This window comes from Taurulus bubalis (assembly GCF_910589615.1).
Source record: "Taurulus bubalis genome assembly, chromosome: 14".
Taxonomy (NCBI): Eukaryota; Metazoa; Chordata; class Actinopteri; order Perciformes; family Cottidae; genus Taurulus; species Taurulus bubalis.
Genome location: NC_136602.1, coordinates 15,355,882 through 15,375,565, shown reverse-complemented (window position 1 = coordinate 15,375,565; position 19,684 = coordinate 15,355,882). Strand labels below are relative to the sequence as shown.

General features: G+C 39.6%; 1 protein-coding gene across 1 annotated transcript in view; it reads right to left on the bottom strand.

Moving 5' to 3' along the window:
• LOC306746614 (uncharacterized protein) overlaps positions 1-19,684 on the bottom strand; it is a gene marked incomplete at both ends in the record, with an annotated part of 92,456 nt that overhangs the window by 14,221 nt on the left and 58,551 nt on the right. The window contains 21 exons of the mRNA XM_079229547.1: positions 103-153; positions 1,170-1,214; positions 1,634-1,687; positions 1,812-1,865; positions 2,987-3,040; positions 3,456-3,509; positions 3,675-3,779; positions 5,929-5,970; positions 6,654-6,707; positions 8,103-8,156; positions 8,352-8,387; positions 8,755-8,832; positions 9,385-9,426; positions 11,080-11,151; positions 13,231-13,284; positions 13,765-13,818; positions 14,248-14,292; positions 14,716-14,751; positions 16,095-16,133; positions 16,260-16,298; positions 18,937-18,969. Coding sequence (XP_079085673.1) covers positions 103-153; positions 1,170-1,214; positions 1,634-1,687; positions 1,812-1,865; positions 2,987-3,040; positions 3,456-3,509; positions 3,675-3,779; positions 5,929-5,970; positions 6,654-6,707; positions 8,103-8,156; positions 8,352-8,387; positions 8,755-8,832; positions 9,385-9,426; positions 11,080-11,151; positions 13,231-13,284; positions 13,765-13,818; positions 14,248-14,292; positions 14,716-14,751; positions 16,095-16,133; positions 16,260-16,298; positions 18,937-18,969 — 1,095 coding nt within the window. The remainder of the gene's footprint in view (positions 1-102; positions 154-1,169; positions 1,215-1,633; positions 1,688-1,811; positions 1,866-2,986; positions 3,041-3,455; positions 3,510-3,674; positions 3,780-5,928; positions 5,971-6,653; positions 6,708-8,102; positions 8,157-8,351; positions 8,388-8,754; positions 8,833-9,384; positions 9,427-11,079; positions 11,152-13,230; positions 13,285-13,764; positions 13,819-14,247; positions 14,293-14,715; positions 14,752-16,094; positions 16,134-16,259; positions 16,299-18,936; positions 18,970-19,684) is intronic.

Sequence of the window (19,684 nt, the reverse complement as noted above, 5' to 3'; positions counted from 1 at the left end):
ACAGACTCTTTTCTGCTGATTTGATTGAAGGCCCCTGTGACGTGCACACAATGGATCACAATGACATTATCGCTGAGTTGAAGTCATTTAAAAAGTCTTTACCTGCAGCTTGTACAGACTGCTCATCCCATTGCCCTCCACATAGGGTACACCCTGAAACACAATCAACAGTAAATCTCCTCTCAGATACTCTTCACTGTTCTGTGAGTTTTAGGCACCAAGAGTCTTTACAGAAACACTGTACAGTAGGTCTGGAGCAGTTATAAAGTGCTAAGCCCTTAAACACTACATGAGAGAGATCAATAGCTCATTTGGTGAATGCACAAAGAGAGAGAAGGAGTGTGCGAGAGAGTGAAAAGTGAAAAAAAAGCGGAAAAACATAGAAGAGTGGACTTAATAATCCTTGAGCCACTGGTTATTCAGAAAACGAGAGTATTACAGAAATACAAAAGAGCACAGTGATTAAAAGAGATCCGGGTATGAGAACTAGGTAATCACGTCTTCTTGGGTAGTATTAGGACATAAAAGAATGTTTTTCCCAAGATAGATTAGTAGAGGGCAGCTATTGTAAATGTAGAAGGAGTCAAGGTTCTCATTTAGAAGCAAGCGGATGCCTGTGCCCTTTTCAGGCCACTGAGCCATCCCCTGTCCTCCCAGACTGCAGTTTATGAGACCAGGGTGTGGGGGGGCACAGAAGGTTCAAGGGGACGGCTGATGAATTATAGATTTGTCTTTAGAAGTGCTTACTCACTGGCCTTTTAAAGGGTACGAGCAAGATTCAATGCCAGTGAGCAGGTCGCTGCAATTTCATCATATTTGTGCCTGTTTGTCAGTTATGTGTTTCTTGTGACACTAAATACTGTTCGACTGAGCAAAAATATAAGTGCAATGAAGGTTATTTTAGAAAGAGATGCCAAGGCAAGGTTTTGACTCTAACCTTTACTTGCTTATCGTGGGAAAAGAAGATATTTGCATAGTGCTGAGCAAAGCAGGATGATTAAATGTGTTCAATGTGCCAGCTGTGTTGAATGAGGGGCGTTAAGTCTGTAGCCTTAAGAATGATTAAATGTGTCCAAAAATAACAATATCTTGTATTTAAGTAAACATGGAGGGCGACATATAATCTATGACCTTAATGGAGGGCTCTTGTTGATGCAGGAGGAACTTACCGGAGGCCCTGGAAGCCCTTGTCTTCCTGAGGGTCCTTCATTTCCCTGCCAAACACAAACCAGAATTGTTAAACATGTGTAAATGGAAATGCATATCAAGCACAGTATCCTGCCAATGTAATCCAATAATAAGGTACCTCATTTGCCAACTCTGACAAAAATATATATCTTAGAGATCTGTTTTCACTCACTTCAATGCAAATAGCAATAATTAAAAGCTTTGAACTATATGGTCAATTATTTTTAATTTTACCAATCTATCAAAATGTATGATACAACTACATTCTAAGGGGAACGATACTTATGCTCCCTGGCAAAACCATTAATGTATTACAGGCTTTGAGCCTTGAATACTTGCAATGCAAATTAACAGACATATAGTTTAAAATCAGTCGTGAAGCCCCGAAAACCAGAAACACTATCTACATTATATAGATAAAGGCTTTTATAGTAAAACACCTTACTTTGTCTCCTTTGCCTCCTAGTTGGCCCATTGGCCCAGGTCTACCCATTAGCCCCTGAAAACAGAAAAGCATATTTTTTTTAATATTTACCTAAGATTAAGAAACTCACACATGTTAAGATACAGTAAATATACAAATGTATTTTGTGTTACAAAATATATAAAAAAGAGATTCTTACTGTGGCCCCTGTGCGGCCGGTCACACCAGGAAGTCCTGGTACACCAGAAGTGCCCTGGAGGTCACAAAGTGGATCACCGTTTTGTAAAATAATGTCTCACTATTGAAACAGAATATTTGCAGAATATTTGCATTCATATTTTACAGCAACACTTACAGTATATTTCCATGACTAACTCTAAAACATTATGGGTTCTCTACTCTGACCTCAGGGTTCTATGATCTCAATGTTCTATGCTCTGACCTCAGGGTTCTATGCTCTGACCTCAGATTTCTCCGACCTCAGGGTTATATGCTCTGATCTCAGTGTGCTATGCTCGACCTCAAGGTGCTATGCTCTGATCTCATGGTTCTATGTTCTGACCTCAATGTTCTATGTTCTGACCTCAATGTTCTATGCTCTGACCTCAGGGTTCTCTGATCTGACCTTAAGGTTATTTGATCTGATCTCAGGGTTCTATGCTCTGATATCAGGGTTCTATGCTCTGACCTTAAGGTTCTCTGCTCTGACCTCAGGGTTCTCTGATCTCATGGTTTTATGGACTGACCTCAGGGTTCTTTGCTCTGACCTTAAGGTTCTCTGCTCTGACCTCAGGGTTCTATGCTCGGATCGTAGGGTTCTAGGGGATAAATGATGAAACTTTTCTATTCACTGAAACAACTACTGGGATTCTGTATTGTTTGTTGTATTTTATAAATGGCCTTGCACATGTTTCTTTCAATTATTTATTTTATCATTGAACAAACTACACTTTCAACAGGGATATAAAACACGTTTTATTAAGCCTATACAATCTAGTAACAACTCTGCATGTTAGTGAAAATATCCTGCCATGTCGTTTAACGCTGGAGATTGACCTATGAAATGCTTTCAGCTCCTCTAAAGAGTGCCTTGTTTTTTAATTAGCACAGACACATACACATGCAGGACAGGCTCTTTTTAAAGTAGCTCCTTGGAGGGCAACAGATAGGGCATAGTGCACATGCAGCACTGTGGATGGCTTTTGATAGGTTCTTTTGAAAAGAGACTTTCAGAGTAGACAGGCTTGAAGATGACACAGACATTACAATATATTTACATTCTTTTGAAAAACCAACTTCTCAATGTCACAGTGACTTCCGGATGGTTAGATAACTACCGGATTAATTTGTTTGGATTCAACTTTTTTCACTCACCTCATCACCTTTATCTCCAGTAGGGCCTGGGAACCCTCTTTCTCCTTTTACTCCCTGCAGGGAGGCAGAACCAATGAGGGAGGGAAAAGTGTTTTTTACCAAACATGAAAAGTCCTAAAACTAAAGGCTGATGGGTGTAAACATCACACAACTTGAAAAAGCCCTGGTATAGCAGCAACTTCTGCAGCGTGCACATAAGACTGTACAGAATAATGTGAGTTGTAGAACAGCTGGTTCGGCTTCCAGAGTCAACCCAAAAGGCTATTTATGAAGGGGCTTGTCAATATAGATCTCTCTATATTAGATTAAACACACATTTCAATAAACAATATCATTAAATGTGGCTATTAGTGTTTCAGATTTATTCTGACATGCTGAGAAGCTAAATAATTAATTTAGATTTAAACAATTATATTTAAAATGTGTCTTATTATCTGAGTATATTTACACTTTATACTCCTTAGCCTACCTTTGGGCCTTCTTTTCCAGGGTTACCCATCGGACCTCTTACACCTGGATCCCCCTGTTTAATATAGAAGTACACAATGAATATGGGTGTAAACACACATACAAACAAATCCCAAGAGTAAATATAACAAGTGCCATGTAGTGCAAAGTAGCATGGTCCGATTAACATGTTTACAGCATCTGTTCCAAATTGCCTGGCATGCTGATGAGTTACTCGTACCTTTTCTCCCACGAGGCCTTCTCCTCCTTGCGCTCCATAGGGCCCCTTCTCTCCCTTCTGGCCAGGAAGCCCTGGGGTTCTCGTCTGGCACACACTGCATGCATTCTGCCAGCGTGGGAAAAGCAGCAAGCAAAAGTGGTGGCACAGATAAGATTTCATCAAGTTGAGCTGGAGCACTGCATTTTCGCCCTATATTATGTCACATCCCCCGGGTGGAGGATAAGACCCCAACTGACACAAAGTGTTCTCTAAATGTCTGCAGAGCAAAATGATGTGAACCCACCAAGAGTGTCTCCGAGAGCGTCTCCCATCTCGGTGAGTGGTGAACTTTGTCAAGCTCATTGACTGTGACATTTAGGGGAGAATCTTAAATATCATTATCTCTGATCCAGACTAGGTATAGGCACAGCAGCTTGCAGAAAAAATAGCTAGGAGCTCTAAATTAGAAACAGGCACAGTGCACCATTAAAAAGAAACTGAGTCTGAAATACAAAATATAAATTAATCTGCTCATCTAATTATCATGCAAGAGTCCAGGGAAATGTTAACAATAAAGAAATATAAGGGGAGCATGTTGTTATTTAGTATACAGAAGCAAAGAACTAATTTGGAATGTGTTAGTCGTTGTTTGTGTCATCCGCATGTTGAATGTACTAATTTAGAGTGCCACCAAACAACTGTGATGAAGGCAACAGTCGGTGAATCTATCATTATAAAATAAGTCGACACTGAGAGGTGACAGAAAATGATAAGACTAATGGCAATAGGTTTTAACGATGTGGATAGTTATGTGACACATTATATGTATTGTCAGAGTTGACATGTATTAGGCATTAGACATTATTATCATTATTTAACTTAGGGCAGTCCTGCTGTTAACATGATTTATTAAGGTGACTGACCTGCTTCAATCAGAAGAAAAAAGGAGAATAAATCCGTAATTTGCATGGACTTTGATGGAAATGACCATTATGAAAAGTAAAAGCTACTAAAGAATCTCAGATAATAAAGGCTGACGGATGAAAAGTGTTTCACATTACGTTTGGACCTCGCGGTCCCAGTGCAATTTCTGCATTTGGTCATTGATTGATGAAAAAAATTAGGGGCAATTTCCAACCTTTCAAAATGATAAAACGCAAGACTGGTGGTTTTAGGGACAAGACTTCGCTCAAGTCTTTGGTAAGAGTATTCTTTTAGCATTCTTATCAGGTGCTTTAACGTTTGGTAATTGGAGGTGAAGGTTTAAGTGACTACCAAAGGAAATTAAATTAAAGCATTTTAGAAGTATGAGAAGTGAGCGCTATTCTCAGGGGCTTATTTAGGGTTTGGGGGGTATTACAGGGGATTTTAAATACATAGAATAGTGTGCTTGAAACAGTGGTGCACACCAGGTTTCACCATGGTGGATCAACCTCACTTCCTGTAAACCTATCCATTTATGTATATTTATTTTTGCATTTGTTATGACATATATGTTTACTTGATTTAAACCCGCCATCAGAAAAACAATCAACAAAACATTTTTACGAATTTAATGCTAAACAGATATGCTGTCATGGAATTATGGCCACATGAAGATTTTGTATTTTTAATATCTATCTTCATTGATTAAAGTTATATCTGTAGATCAGACATTTACATTTAAAAGGACTAACATTTTCCATATTAGATAATTGCTTTGTGCTTCATCATTAAGCATTGATTGATGCAGTATTATCATCACGCAGTATAATTATCCCCTAAATCGTGTTTGTAGGTTATTTATATCGAGCATAAAGCATCCTCGAGCAAAGAGAAACAACAAAAGTTATTGACAGCATTTCACACTTTTTCACAATTCTACAAAAGCTTTTTTACACGAGTCATGCCCGCTGTGAAATTAACTAATATTACATTCTGTACGACTCTTCATATGATGCAAGGAACATTGCCACATAGCAATACTTTCAACCAAACTAAATCAGCATGTTTAATTAACATGCTTTATAAATCATGGTGTCATACAGTATGACTTGACAGTGCACTTGTGGTGAATAAGTACGTCTGGATTTCTTTTCTACACATACTTCTCACAGTCACCCTGATAGAGGCACATAAGGGCTTTTACTATCTCTCTAAACCGATAGCATCCATATATTGATCAAATATTAGTCTTTTAAATCAACAAATATTAATAATTGTTAACCCAGGAAACCCTTTGCATGTTATTGCTTGTGAAAAACTGTGAGTATCATTCACCATGAAGATGAAATACCTTGAGCAATGCACCCATGTCTCCAACAATTGGCAGGGCAGTCTGTCAAAGAAAAAAGAACAAAAAACTCAATGAAACATAACCAGTCTGCATTTCAAAGCTAGCACATATTTCATGTTTCGGAAATATTCTGTTGTTGTTTGTTTGGTGCAAATGCATCTTCTAAATGGCTCGAAACACCAATTTATGAGAGCTAAGCCTTTAAGGAATGTGATTATAGCCCAAACATCTAATAACAAATTTCAGTGTTTTGTTTTCAGTGTTTATCTGCAACGCTTGAGGAAAGAGTTTAATAACTTTGTTGCTGGAAGACAGTCTTCACATCTTAAAAATACGGTTGTTCTCTGGAGCTGAAGAAAACATTTGGAATTGCAGTCCATTTATCTTTTTAAAATGGACAATAAATGGGTTTTATGGCTCTTCACCATGCACTAATATAAATAGGTCAACATGCTGAATAATCACAGCTTTGATGCAGCAGCAGCAGCACTTGTATTGTACTCACACTAAAGCTATCCGGACTATACTACATGTTGCTTACTTGAAACACATGAAAAGACAAGACAAAGACTAAAACGTGTGCTAAAATCAGGGTGTTGAAAAATGTAGTGGTAAACTGCAACATTTTCCTGAAAGTTGGTGAACGGCAGGACGAGCTGCTAATCATCTGAAAACTGGAGCTGCACTGTGAATAGTGACTTTGACTTTAAGGTTAGCTCACTTACTGGTTGACCTGGGGGTCCAGCAGGGCCCATGGGTCCTGGTCTACCAGGGGAGCCCTTTAATTGAGACAAAGAAAGGAGTTAATGATCCTCTGGGCGATGATGGTAGACATGCACCCCTCTCAGTTGGTGGGAATCTGCATTCAGGAGCCCTGATACATTGTACTTGTTCATCCACAGTGGTAGCTGACGTTGTTTATGCTTTCAGCTGTCTTTTATCTGGAGATATATAAGGGAGTGAATCATAATAATAATACTTTAATTTTATATAGCACTTTTCAAAATGTTTAAAGACGCTTTACATAGGACAGAGACAGAACAAAACAAAAAATAGAAAGACAAAGGAGCAAACAAAACAAACAAACAGAAAAATGTTGATTATAAAAAAAAGAAAACTGGGGAAGCTGCAACGGAATGAGTCCTGTAGTGGAGGGTAGGGAGCAGGGGTTAGCAGGTGAAGGGTAGGGAGCAGGGGTTAGCAGGTGAAGGGTAGGGAGCAGGGGTTAGCAGGTGAAGGGTAGGGAGCAGGGGTTAGCAGGTGAAGGCGAGTTTGAAGAGGTGGGTTTTGAGGGCTTGCTTGAAGGATGATAGGGTGGGAGGTTGACGGTTGTGGATGGGGAGTGCGACGGGTTGGGGCGTGGAGGTGGAGGAGGTCTGAAAGTTAGGGAAGGGCCAGGTTGTTTAGGGCTTTGTAGATGGTGAGTAATATTTTAAAGTCAATCCTGTATTTGACCGGGAGCCAGTGGAGGTTGCATAGGACCGAGGTGATGTGGTCATAGCGGTAGGTGGAGGTGAGCAGTCGAGCGGCAGAGTTCTGAACATATTGAAGTTTGTTGATAATTTTGTTGGGAGAGCCGTAGAGGATGCTGTTGCAATAATCAAGTCAAGATGTTATGAGAGCATGGATAAGAATTTCAGTGGTGGCAGAGGACAAGGAGGGCCGGAGGCGTGCAATGTTCCTGAGGTGAAAGAAGGCAGTTTTGGTGATGTGGTTGGTGTGGGGTAGGAAAGAGAGGGTGGGGTCGAGGATGATGCCGAGGTTGCGGATCTGGGTGGAGGGGGTGACGATGGAGCCATCAATGTTCAGAGAGAAGATCTGGGCTGAGCGGGTGAGGGAGTTAGGGCCGATGAGTAATTCAGATTTATGGCAGTTGAGTTTAAGAAAATTCTGCTGCATCCATGATGTTATATCAGTGAGACAGGCGGTGAGAGTGGAGTGGGTGACTGAGGTGATGGTCTAGGAGGAGAAATAGAGTTGGGTGTCGTCAGCGTAACAGTGGAAATCGAGACCATGACGACGAATGATTTGTCCAAGGGGAAGGATGTAAATGATGAAGAGTTGGGGACCAAGCACGGAACCTTGGGGGACACCATGGGTGACTGGGGAGGTGGAGGATTTACAATTGTTTATGGCAATGAATAAGAGTGAAAGCACCGAGTGATCTCACTCACTTCTCTTCCTGGAACTCCAGGAGGGCCAGATAAACCTGGCGTTCCGCGAGGGCCCTGAAAAACATGCAGACAGTGATGCATTTAGCAATCCTGCTTTATACAACCAGATAACAACTGATAAACACTGCAGAATGTTATTTGTATTGTAAAATAATTGCATGACCGCTGGCCACAGCATCAATATTCTGAAAACCTGTGAAAATAAACTTGTTGTTGTTGGGTCTTGTAGATTCACAATTCTCAAAATACCTCAAATCCCGGCTTTCCTGGGGGTCCCATGCGGCCCTGAAAACACATCACACATCTTGTTAACACCATCTGCCCTCGAGCAACCAGGATCCAATAAAGGAATTGTGTTGGACACCTCTTGCTCTATTGATTGTCTGTCTCCAACAATCCTGTATTTCAAAAATGAAAGCAGACTCTCTCACAATCAAATCTGTCCTAGGTTCAAACTAGCTGTGCAGAGCATATGTGATGATGGAAGAGTGCAACACGCCAGCACCTCACAGTAATAACCAGCATTTTCATCTGAGAGTGTATTTAATGAACACTGATCTTGATATTAAAAAATGATCTCTTTCTTGAGATGACTTAATACAATGATCTGAAGGTATCATCGTTAGACCAGTTAATACAACATCATACTCACAGGCGAGCCTACGATACTCTCTCCAGGTTCGCCTTTTTCCCCATGGTCTCCTGACAATCCTGAGACACCTCTCTCACCCTGACAGAAATACAGAGGAGCGGTCACTGGGGTTTTAGTGAGAGTGAATCCAGAAGTCATGGAGAGCTGCACTGCATGATTACAGCCATTAACTATTCTAACTCTGCCCAAGCTCATTTTCCCTTTATGTTTTGCCTTTAAGGTAAGACACACAAGTATGCTCAATGTATATGGCATGCCCATGTTCATTATGTATTTCATTTGAACTCATGCATGTGTTGGGAGATGCAATATGTTCACATGTATTATTATTTTTTCCAAGACAAAACCTTTGATCATTTGGGGAATATTCAGTGCATTGTTTTCCAAACCCGCTAACAAACTCAGCATGATATCATCAGTGAACCTAGAAATCTACTACAGTTATTATATTTAGATATACAGTGTGTGAGCATACTTTCGTTTCATGAAAACAAGTTAGCGAAGAAGTAGAGAGGTCCAAACAGTTAGCTGAAAGTAACTGAAATAAATAGCACTTATCTATTGTGCATAGGTTATAACAGTGAGCAGTGTAGATGTTTGGTGATGCTCCGTCACAACAGTGCTTCCTACCTTAGGCCCGCGAGTCCCTCTGCTCAGAGGCAATCCATCGCCCTACAAAACAACGGGAAGAAGACATCAGAAAAGGGGATTCACTGCACAATCGTCAGCAATTCACTAAAACCCCCAAAAAGCTGTTCTGGAGTACTGAAATTAAAAAGAAGATTTAATCTGTACGCGCTACAATCCACAGTGCAAACAGTCTGAACACTGCATTATGAGCTCATGTTCAATACTGTTAATAGTTTCTGTGCACAGAGGCAGACTGATAATGCCATTTCAGAGAAAAACCCAGATTGGAATCGAGGCTACTGTACGTATTATTTACTGTTCTGATGAGACATTGATTTCTGTGGTCAGCATGTAATAGTCTTACAAGTCCTACTGTGCACAATGCAAATTAGCTGTACAGAACTTGGATTTGAACAAACACAGCAATTCTACATTTTTTTTTTACATTCTAATTTACTGAAACAGAAAATAGAAAAGTTTGGAAAGTATAAAACAAATTTAAGACAAATAAGACTACATTTAAAAAAGAAAAAAGGAAAAGTTTGGAAAGTATAAAACAAATTTAAGACAAATAAGACCCTCATTTAAAAAAAGAAAAAAGGAAAAGTTCCATTAGACATTATGCAATGGCTCTCCACTGAGACAGACATTGATATCAGTACTTAAGAGTAGAGGAAGATTGCTAATCTATGCCAATAATAAAAGTCAAAAGAAATGCAAATGTATAATTATTAATTTAAAGGAAAAATCAATAAAGTGACATTAACTGCATGAGCACGCTATTAAAGACCCTCAGACCATTTGCATTAACTTCTGTTCATTGCTTTTTCCCATTTTTTTGTCTTACATCACAAAGACCATTAAATATTGAGAATCCATTTTCCTCCAATGCCTCCAAACATAAATAACGTTAAAAGACTATCAGGATCTATGCAGAAGGATGTCCGCTCCAAAAGACAGCTCTCCATGACACTTGCACACACACACACACACACACACACACACACACACACACACGTCCCTGTGCAAATTGATATCTGTATATATATATATATATATATATATATATATATATATATATATATATATATATATATATATATATAGTGCTGGAGTACATTTAAGTGGTTAAATACGTCAATCTTACCGTAATTACTCTGCTAAACACACTACTCGTTGCTTGTTGAGTAGGTCTGTTATCAGTTAATGGTCACTTCAGCGTTCCCAAACACACACAAACAAACATGATTGTTTAAAGCCATAGAGCACTTGCCAGTGATTGACGAGTGGAAGCGACGTCATCCAGGATTTAGGCCGTGGTTGCAGACATGCCGCCGTTTTTTGGGTATGCTATAATGAACATTTCTATATGCAAAGCCATGCCCATAGAAGAGAGTGCTTCAACAGATATAAGGTCCAAAGTGGTAGGATAGGTGATTACCCAGGCTGGGGTTATCCAATGGTGGATTACTTAATGGCATTGCATCTCCATAATGTCATGGCAGCTACACAGCAAGAGGACCTAGTTTCTTGTACCTTTGTTGCTGCTCTTACAGCTGTCTGCAGAGGATATAGGCATTGGGAACATCTGTTGAACTGTTGTTTTCCTGTTCTACAGTTTCTATGTGTATGCCCTGTGACCCAAGGGCAAAAGCCATCAAGTTGAGCTGAAAGTGACTTTCTAAACATACGTACCATATGTCCACCTCCAGGCTCTCCAGGCTCACCCTTAGGTCCGTGCGGCCCCAGCACTCCATTAGAATCCCCCTACAAACAGAAAAATTGATATTTATCCATAGACAAAATGTCAGACTGGCTCTGTCATCTCAGCAATGCAAAGGGTGAACTGTATTACACACAGGGAGGTGGATGAGGAAAAGTCTGCAGGGTGAAGCAGAGGCACACACCATTTACCAGGATCATTTGGCACATCAATAAGCATAAATGTTAACAGTGTTTGTTTGAGGGGACAGCTTTGGGCACTGCATGGACCTTACAAAACCATCAAGTTTATAGATTGAAAATGACTATCCACAAGGCAGAAACAGCAGCGTCGGCTTTCTGTTTCCTGCTTCAAATATATTTGGTGGCCATACCCAAAATTAATCAGAAGTAGTTACTCAACCATAAGGCGTATATGCATATTTCGGGTCTCTTTTCTAGTCTTCTGGCCACTCAAAGGGCTTTTAAACTACTTGTCATTCACTTATTCACATCCATTCATACACTGATGGCCACCATGCAAGGACACATCGACATGGACTAATGGGGCCGGGGATCAAACAAACGATACTCTGAATGAAGGACACTGAGCCACAGTCGCTCAATTTATTTCTATCACCTGTTTCTAGAAGATTTGTATCCTTGCCTAGCCTATATTCTAAATTTCAAAGGCAATATCACCATTATAACCAAGATCAGGATAACTATACAGCTGAATGTCTTCTACTCTTTACTACAACTGGAACTGTACATTTGATGAAAATGCACTGAAAAACCACCGCTATGACACAATTTATAAAGATATAGTCAGGATATATCCATGTTACAAATAATATACAGTTATATCTTCCCAAACATTGAAATTGCAGTAAAACAAATTGAATATTGATCAATATTCATATATGACTGGAGAGTGCTATACTGGCAAATCAATTGTAAATGCCAGGCCCACAGCGCTTTATGAGACACACACAGTTGTGTTCAGCCAGAGTAATATAATGTTATAAAGCTCACTAAATTCCCCTCAAAGAGATTGGACCAAAATGACTGATGACTCCATGAGGCTGGCATTGACTTCCTGTCGGTCTAAACTAAACTGAACTAAACATTTTTGGCAAAAATAACATATATTTATGTCAGTGTGACCGTGAAATGTGAAGTCTGACTGCTTCTTTTCTTGCATTAGGCACTTCAGTGCCTTCAAGCTTTTGTCTTGCAATGTTAGTGGCACCACATCCGTCTAGATTGCAATTACATTTTTTACAAATAGTTTATGAGGATCCGACTTTGGTGACCTTCTGACTTGTTCTGAAGCTGTTAAAATGTTAATTTGCTTTAATATTTAATACTATACTATAATATTTGAGTTTAATACTTCAGTTTATGATCAAATGCCTACAAAACACTAATGCCATTCCCGTCAGTCTCATCTAAACTACAATAGGGAACATAAACATTATCTGCAGCATCTTAGCATGCTGACGTTAGCATTTAGCTCAAAGCACCTCTGTTCCTCAGAACACAACAGAGCCTGTTTGGCAGATTTCTTTTACGCATCCACAGAGCTTGTCTAGAAGTAGGCCCCTGCTCCCAGTCTTTATGCTAAGCTAAGTTCTCTGGTCTCCAGCTTCTTATTTAGCGTACAGACATTGTTTGTCTTTTCACATTTATTTATAGACTACCACGTGAATGTTTGGCTTCCTGGATCAAAGATAATAGTACAGCAGAGAGGAATATAAATGTGAATGAATGTATAAGGCGCCAGCACTTTGGGTTTCATTTCTCTGCCCGTGAGTGTAACAGAGGGACTCCAGTGGGTGGGGAGTCTCGAGTTGAGCTTTCTTTATTTTGACGAGTGACAAACACCAACAAATGTGCATCTCAACTGCACACTTTTCCACTTTCAACAGTGTTTGGAACAAGTCCTACTGCATGAAGAAATTTGTGTACAAATAGCAGAGTTTTCGGAGCCATCAGAGGCAGGAACACATGATTGAGAATGGCATGCAGGGCCAGTAATCTGAAAGGTGTCTTCACGAGTTGTCTAGCATGTTCAACGTGTGATAAAACATCATAGCTTCACAGTTTTCATTGAGGTGAGAACTTGATTTGAAGTTTACCTACCTTTTCTCCTTTCAGGCCATCTCTCCCAGACAACCCTGACTCCCCTGGCGAGCCCTGTAAATAGTGGTGAAAAGAGACACATCTATCACCAGGCCTTCATCTCCTCACACACATTTATCTCCTCCTCCTCACTGCTTCAGCAGGCTGCCATGTTCCAACATAATTTTCCTTAGCCAGGATTTATGAAATGCCTCTTTTCCCTCCCTGCTTTTGAGTAAAGACAGATGCTCATTACTGAAGCAGGTGTGGAGAACAGATTGAGCCTCTGCCTCCGTTCCTGGCATAAAGAGCTTAGATTTGCCTCTTTCCACTAATTAATTCTTAAATTTGATTACTGATCGTCTGTGTAAAAATTCTGGACTTTTCTCCCTACTTCCTCTCTGTCTCTGCCTATTGAGGTTTATCTGTTTATCTCTCTCTTTCCTTTTGGCAGGCTGACTTAGAGAGTAGAGGATATGGCAAGGTGACTTATAAGGCAATGAAAGACAGGAAGGCTTGACATGAAGTGTTAGTGTCTCACGCCAATATACTTACTGGCTCGCCTGGGAGTCCTGGGAGACCAGTGGGTCCAGAAAGGCCTTGCTTACCCTGGCAAAAGACAAAGGAAACTATTTTCTTTTTTTGTTTGGTGGCAGAATTGTCTGTGCTTTCAAATGTTACAGCCCAGCCTGCTACACTGGACACGACTTTCGAGAATATTTCAAATAGCAGTGTTGTTTAAGTGCCGCCCCCCTGCTACCTTTTTAGTTAGTTTCATGGCAATTACTGTATGATGAGGATATCATCATGACTGAGGAACAGTGGGTCTGTACGCTCATCATATTTCAAATGCAAGTTTATATCCTGGTTATGCCGTTACTCTAAATAAGCTCTTAATGCAATCGCCTCTTAATGAGTTCAACTTTGAACCTCTGAAATGTGATACCTTTGTCTCACTGTTTGTATTCAGCAGGTTTTTGTCTCTGTTTGACCTCCTGTAAGTGGTAGAGCTGACATAAGATAAATACAAAGACTCACCTCTGGTCCTTGATCCCCCTTGAGTCCTGGTGGCCCGATGATTCCCTGTTATAGCACCAACAAAAGGATAAGTGAGTAGTATGGGGGAGGCAGGAACATGGAGGAGAACAACATTAGGCTTGTCACAATATGTGAATTCAAGATAGGAAAGATTGTCGAGGCATAAAAGTCAACAACAGAAAGGATCGAAGGTGTGTCGCTATTGGAATTTGAGGTCGACAGCTCAAGGACACCAAAAATGATATTTATGATTTCTGGAATGATGTAGTGCTGGACTTACTGTATGTCAAAGAAATATGTCAGATTTCATACAATAGAAATGGCTTTCATCAACAATATGTATACACCTTACAGCTTTACCCTGTTGTAACCGTTACAGACTTAGAAAGACTTTGGAGCCGTGTTTTGTTGGCAGTGGATAATGATGCTGAAGTTCTCGTACATGGGTTCATCTTTACAACAAGTTACCTTGAAGCCTTGCAGTCCTTGACTTCCTCTCTCGCCCTTTAGAATGTGAAAGAGATAGACAACCATCATTTCTCAAAAAGTGCATAAAGAAAATAGTTATGTAAGCCATAACTTCTGCTGACTGGGGTTAGGCCTAAAACAATGTCCTGAAAGACCTTCATGAAGAAAGCTTTCGTATTTGTGAAGCTTAACAACAGTGTTTCCTTTGCCAAGTTTTTGCTTCTTTTCTCCGAGAATGTGAATAAAAAAAAAAACTCTGAGCTCCCATACAGAACATTTTATGCTCTTGCCTTAATAACTCATAAACTGAGTGTTTGGGTTTGGATGCCTGCTACAATTCAGCAAATCTCTTTCATTTGTAGCATATTATATCTCTACATATAATTTATTTTAATTTTTAATTTCACTGGCAGTCTTTTGATGTTTGGTTAATAGCTGCATCAGTGGCTTTCTAATCTGCTTGCCTCAAGTAGATGCATCTGTTGTTTTGAAGTCCAAACAATAATCGTACGCCAATTTATTCTGTGTTCCACCTCTGTGGTGCACAAAGGCCCTGTTCACACCTGATATTAACATGCGCCTTGAGGGATCCGATCACAAATGAACAGCTCTAAGTGCGGGAATGAATGCATCCAACACGCATTGAGGACAGAGGTATATTCAGCCATATATGGACACATTATTTTAGCAGTGTTTACGTGAATGTGTCCGGGGTCACCTTGGACCACCTACTCAACGGACGTCTTCTGCGGAAGTATATACTCAAAGGCGTGATACTAAAGTGCTATACAGGCAACAACTACATCCAAAAAAGTAAGCTGGCTTTGTCTATACCTTCGGAAAAGTTTGAAAAGCCCATTATGATATATTACAAGTGCGTCAAACATCTTGGGCATTTTGGTTTGCCTGGAACGCGCCAAGAAATAGACTCAGTCTGTATTGTTTGGATTTCTTCTTTTAATTTCTGGCAGACAAGGCACGGCAAGGCCATCACTGCCTCCCACCGGTTAAAAACAACCATTCATTTGGTATTTCCAAACAGAAATGATGCATGTGTGTTTGCATATAGAGCTGGGAAGTGAGATCCAATCACAAGGTGAAGGGGTCACTCGAGACGCAGTTGAGACGCATTCCAATGCCAGACGTGAACTGGCGTACTTATGGCTGTCTACTTGTGATCTTGGGATATCAAACTCATTTGAACAGCAGATGATGTTTATTTGCTTTTGTTGAGGTTACATAAGAAATGGAAACATGATCGCAAGCTGTGGTGTCATATGGTGGATGCAATGACAAGTAATACTATTATGAATACTGAGTTTCTTAAAATCAAATTGCCTTTGCTGAGAAATACAGTAATAATGAAGGAGCATATCTACCTCATCTCCCTTTTCTCCCTTTTGGGTGTTCATTTCATCCTACAACAGAAGAGAAAACAGGCCACTTCAGAATCTGACAGAAGGGAACATTGTTTACAATTTGAGAAGGGACCAAAGACACCATGCACTAACATTTCAAGTTTTATGATATAAACAGCTGCTTACAGTTCCAGAGAGCTGTCTTAATCCATGAGCTGTCATCACCTAGAAGTAGGGAAAAAGACACAGTGTTCCCTAAACAGTTTCCACTGATATTTCAATTACTGCAAGTGAAAGCTGTTTAAAGGCAATATAGAAGTAAAGATATTTTCCTTGGTTAATAAATATATTTAAACAATCCTTCCTAGTTAGAATGTTTGTCACTGAAGATAAACGTGATTGTTTCATTTGGATTTGTCACGATCACATTTTGTTGACACTGGAATCTATATAATAAAAGCAGGTAACACAAGCACATCGAGATACGATCTGGATTTTAGATGCAGAAATAAATCAGGGTGTAAATTGCACACAATGTTTTAAAAGCGAGGCCAATGTTTAAAGCCTAATGTATTATAAAAAGCAATCAAATATTTCAATGCAATCTAGAGAGCAAATCTAATTATCCATCTATAATAATCAGAACTCATTACGTCTAAATGTCTTCGGGCCCTTTGTATTGTATTAACCACATGTTTCACCCCTATATGCAGTTATAACTAGTTCAGTCTTGGGTGGTTTTGGTATAACAAGCAAAGCAGCAAGAGACAGAAGCAATCTTGGAACGGAAAGACACATCAAGATGGGGAAAATGTTGGTGGTAGTGTGTGTCAGGGAGCCCTTTGAGAGTGTTAATTGACATGAAGCCCTCCTTCAGAAGCAACGCTAAAAATAACCTTTGGTAAGGTACTGAATCCCTTACTGCCCCAGTGCATTGTCTGCATAATCAGTCAACCTTTAACCTGCAGTCACTCACCAAAGCGGCTGCTGCCAACTCTTTTTTGCCTCATATGATGAACAGCGTCTCAGTTGCATCAGAATGTGACCAGATCAGAAATGTCAGCCAGATATGTTTTCTCTTCAGAAATAAGTGAAATACTGCATAGAACCTTTTACTCAAAATAACTTGTAAAACCTGTTTCAGTTCAATAGATTATAAAACTCTATTGTAAAGCAACAAATAAAAACAGCACATGCCTCAGAGCTGAAAAGACTGTTTTAGCACTTTAAAGGGGTTGGGGGAAGTGAAGGCCATGCATGCCTTTAAGCCCACTGTTCCTCCCCGTCACTAATAAACAGAGGCACAAGAAGGTTTATGAAGGGAGGGTAATGATCCAAACCCTTGCTTCTGCTGTGTAAGGGAAATCAATGCTTAACTGCCAAAATTATCTTCCATGGGAAAGCAGAGCATAGACAGAGACTGGCACTAAATATTCAAACAGCCATTTATCAAATGACTAATGTTTTCCCCTCTGCTGTGTGCTATATGATTGTGTACATCTCCTAGATCTCGGGTGGCCCATACCTCACTGCACAACAATGAACACAACTGACTTTTTTCGTTTTCATAGAACATTTCTTTGTCTTGCTGCCCCAGTTGAAATACAATTTGAATTTGGGGAAAAAAAACAACCATTCAAAAATAATTGCAAAGCAAGAACTTAACGTTTCAAAAAGGCATTAAAACCGCCTCCATTGATATCTATTCTTATTAAGGGAGTCGACTTGTTGATGGTAAGACAGAAACCAGTGAAACCAGTGAAGGGTGAGCGATATTTGTTCTCTATGTAATTAAGTTGTCAAATTTCCATTTGAATCACATGCTAACAAGCAATGAGAATGAGAATAAGAATGAAAGCAATCAAACTTTATTTCCAAGCTGGTGTCTGAAGCCTTCAGAGGCTTAACAGGCAGCAAAGTCTTGAGAAACAAAACCCATTAGGACAGCGTCATCTAAATGCCAACCCCCCTCACTTTGTGACATGTGAACTCCAACACCATGTTTTCATCTGAAACTTTTATACTTGTGTACTCATATCGTTGCAGCGTGTCTTTAGAGTCATTTCTGCCGCCTCGCAGATCTTTTACTGATTTGTCACAATGTGTTTTTGACTTTGAAATGTCGAAGCAATGAGTTCTATCATCCCACCACCACCCACGCTGTGTCACCTTCAGCGTACATCAGACAGCCACCATGACGTCAGGGTTTCTGTGCTTTTATCCGTTTCTCTACTAAAAATCTCCCACAAAAATCCTCTTACTATAATTTACAATTATGGACATTATAAACACGTCATGTTCTGCATGGCCCCCATTAATTCTCGCTGTAAAGACTTTTTTGTTCCAAGTGAAAGATTACAACATCAGTGGATGGTGGCTAGTGCAAATGTGTTAATTTGATACAAGATAGGACAAAAGGAAATCACAGTTCACAGCATTCAGTGTTCTGAAAGCTGTGCCTGTGCAAGCTATTTTTGTGCACATTTATTTGCTGTGTACATGGCAAAAATAAATAAATTAAAATAAATCACTGGGAGATTGCTGCCAAATTTCAGTGAGTTCATTTCCTTGAAAAAAAGACGCTCTTTCTTGGAGTTATTCAACAGAACTAATCTCCCCTGCCTTGAAAAGGCTGCCCATGTTTCATGACCTTTATCAACACTGATCCACTGTTCTATTGGAAAAAAAAATGTTTTATTAAAACTACATATCTAAAAACAAGAAAATGTTCTGACAAAGACATGCCACCATATTGGAGGTGTCACTGCAAAGGCAAATGATGGACAGCATAAATAAAATATCCAACTAATTGACAATGACTGATACTCTGTAGGGTGAGTTTTCTCAACTATATTGTACTTACGGGACCAGGAGGACCAGGAGGACCAACATCACCCTGAAAATACAACAGAAACAAATCATCCATCACTACAAGACTGATCAACAGAGAGAGACAGGAACACAAACACGTACAGTAATAGAAGAAAAAAATTCAAAGCAAAAACACACACTTGAGAAACTACTTCTGAAAGCAAGTTGCCACCCATGACCTCAAACAGCTACATCAATGGATTTTGGAGCAACAATAAGAGGGGCAATAACATGACCAGACTTCAGAGAAAATACGAGCCTGCTCAAGTGGTGTGAGAAGAGCCATGAGATGAGTGGAAAGAAAAAAACGAAAACACTAAAGAAAACATACGTGAATGGTGTGCATTTCATGTGCATCATGCAGAACAATGATGTGTGTATGCATTTGTATATATATATATATATATATATATATATATATATATATATATATATATATATATATACACACAACCTACATAGCCCTTTTTAATGGGCATATTGAGTGCTCCAGGGAACCGTAGATGGTACTCCTTAATTGTGATGCATTGCATTTGGGAGCCTCTACTCTTCCATTCATAATTTATAAGCTATAACTTGTGGGTTTTTAACAAAATAAGAACAAAGCACAACATCTGCATATATATATACAGTCAATTAAAATTTGAAAAGCACTCCGTGAATACATGCTGTCCCATACCAAGCATTACACATAGACAAACTACAAATTTCTCTAAATGCGCAATTTTAATAACAGAAAA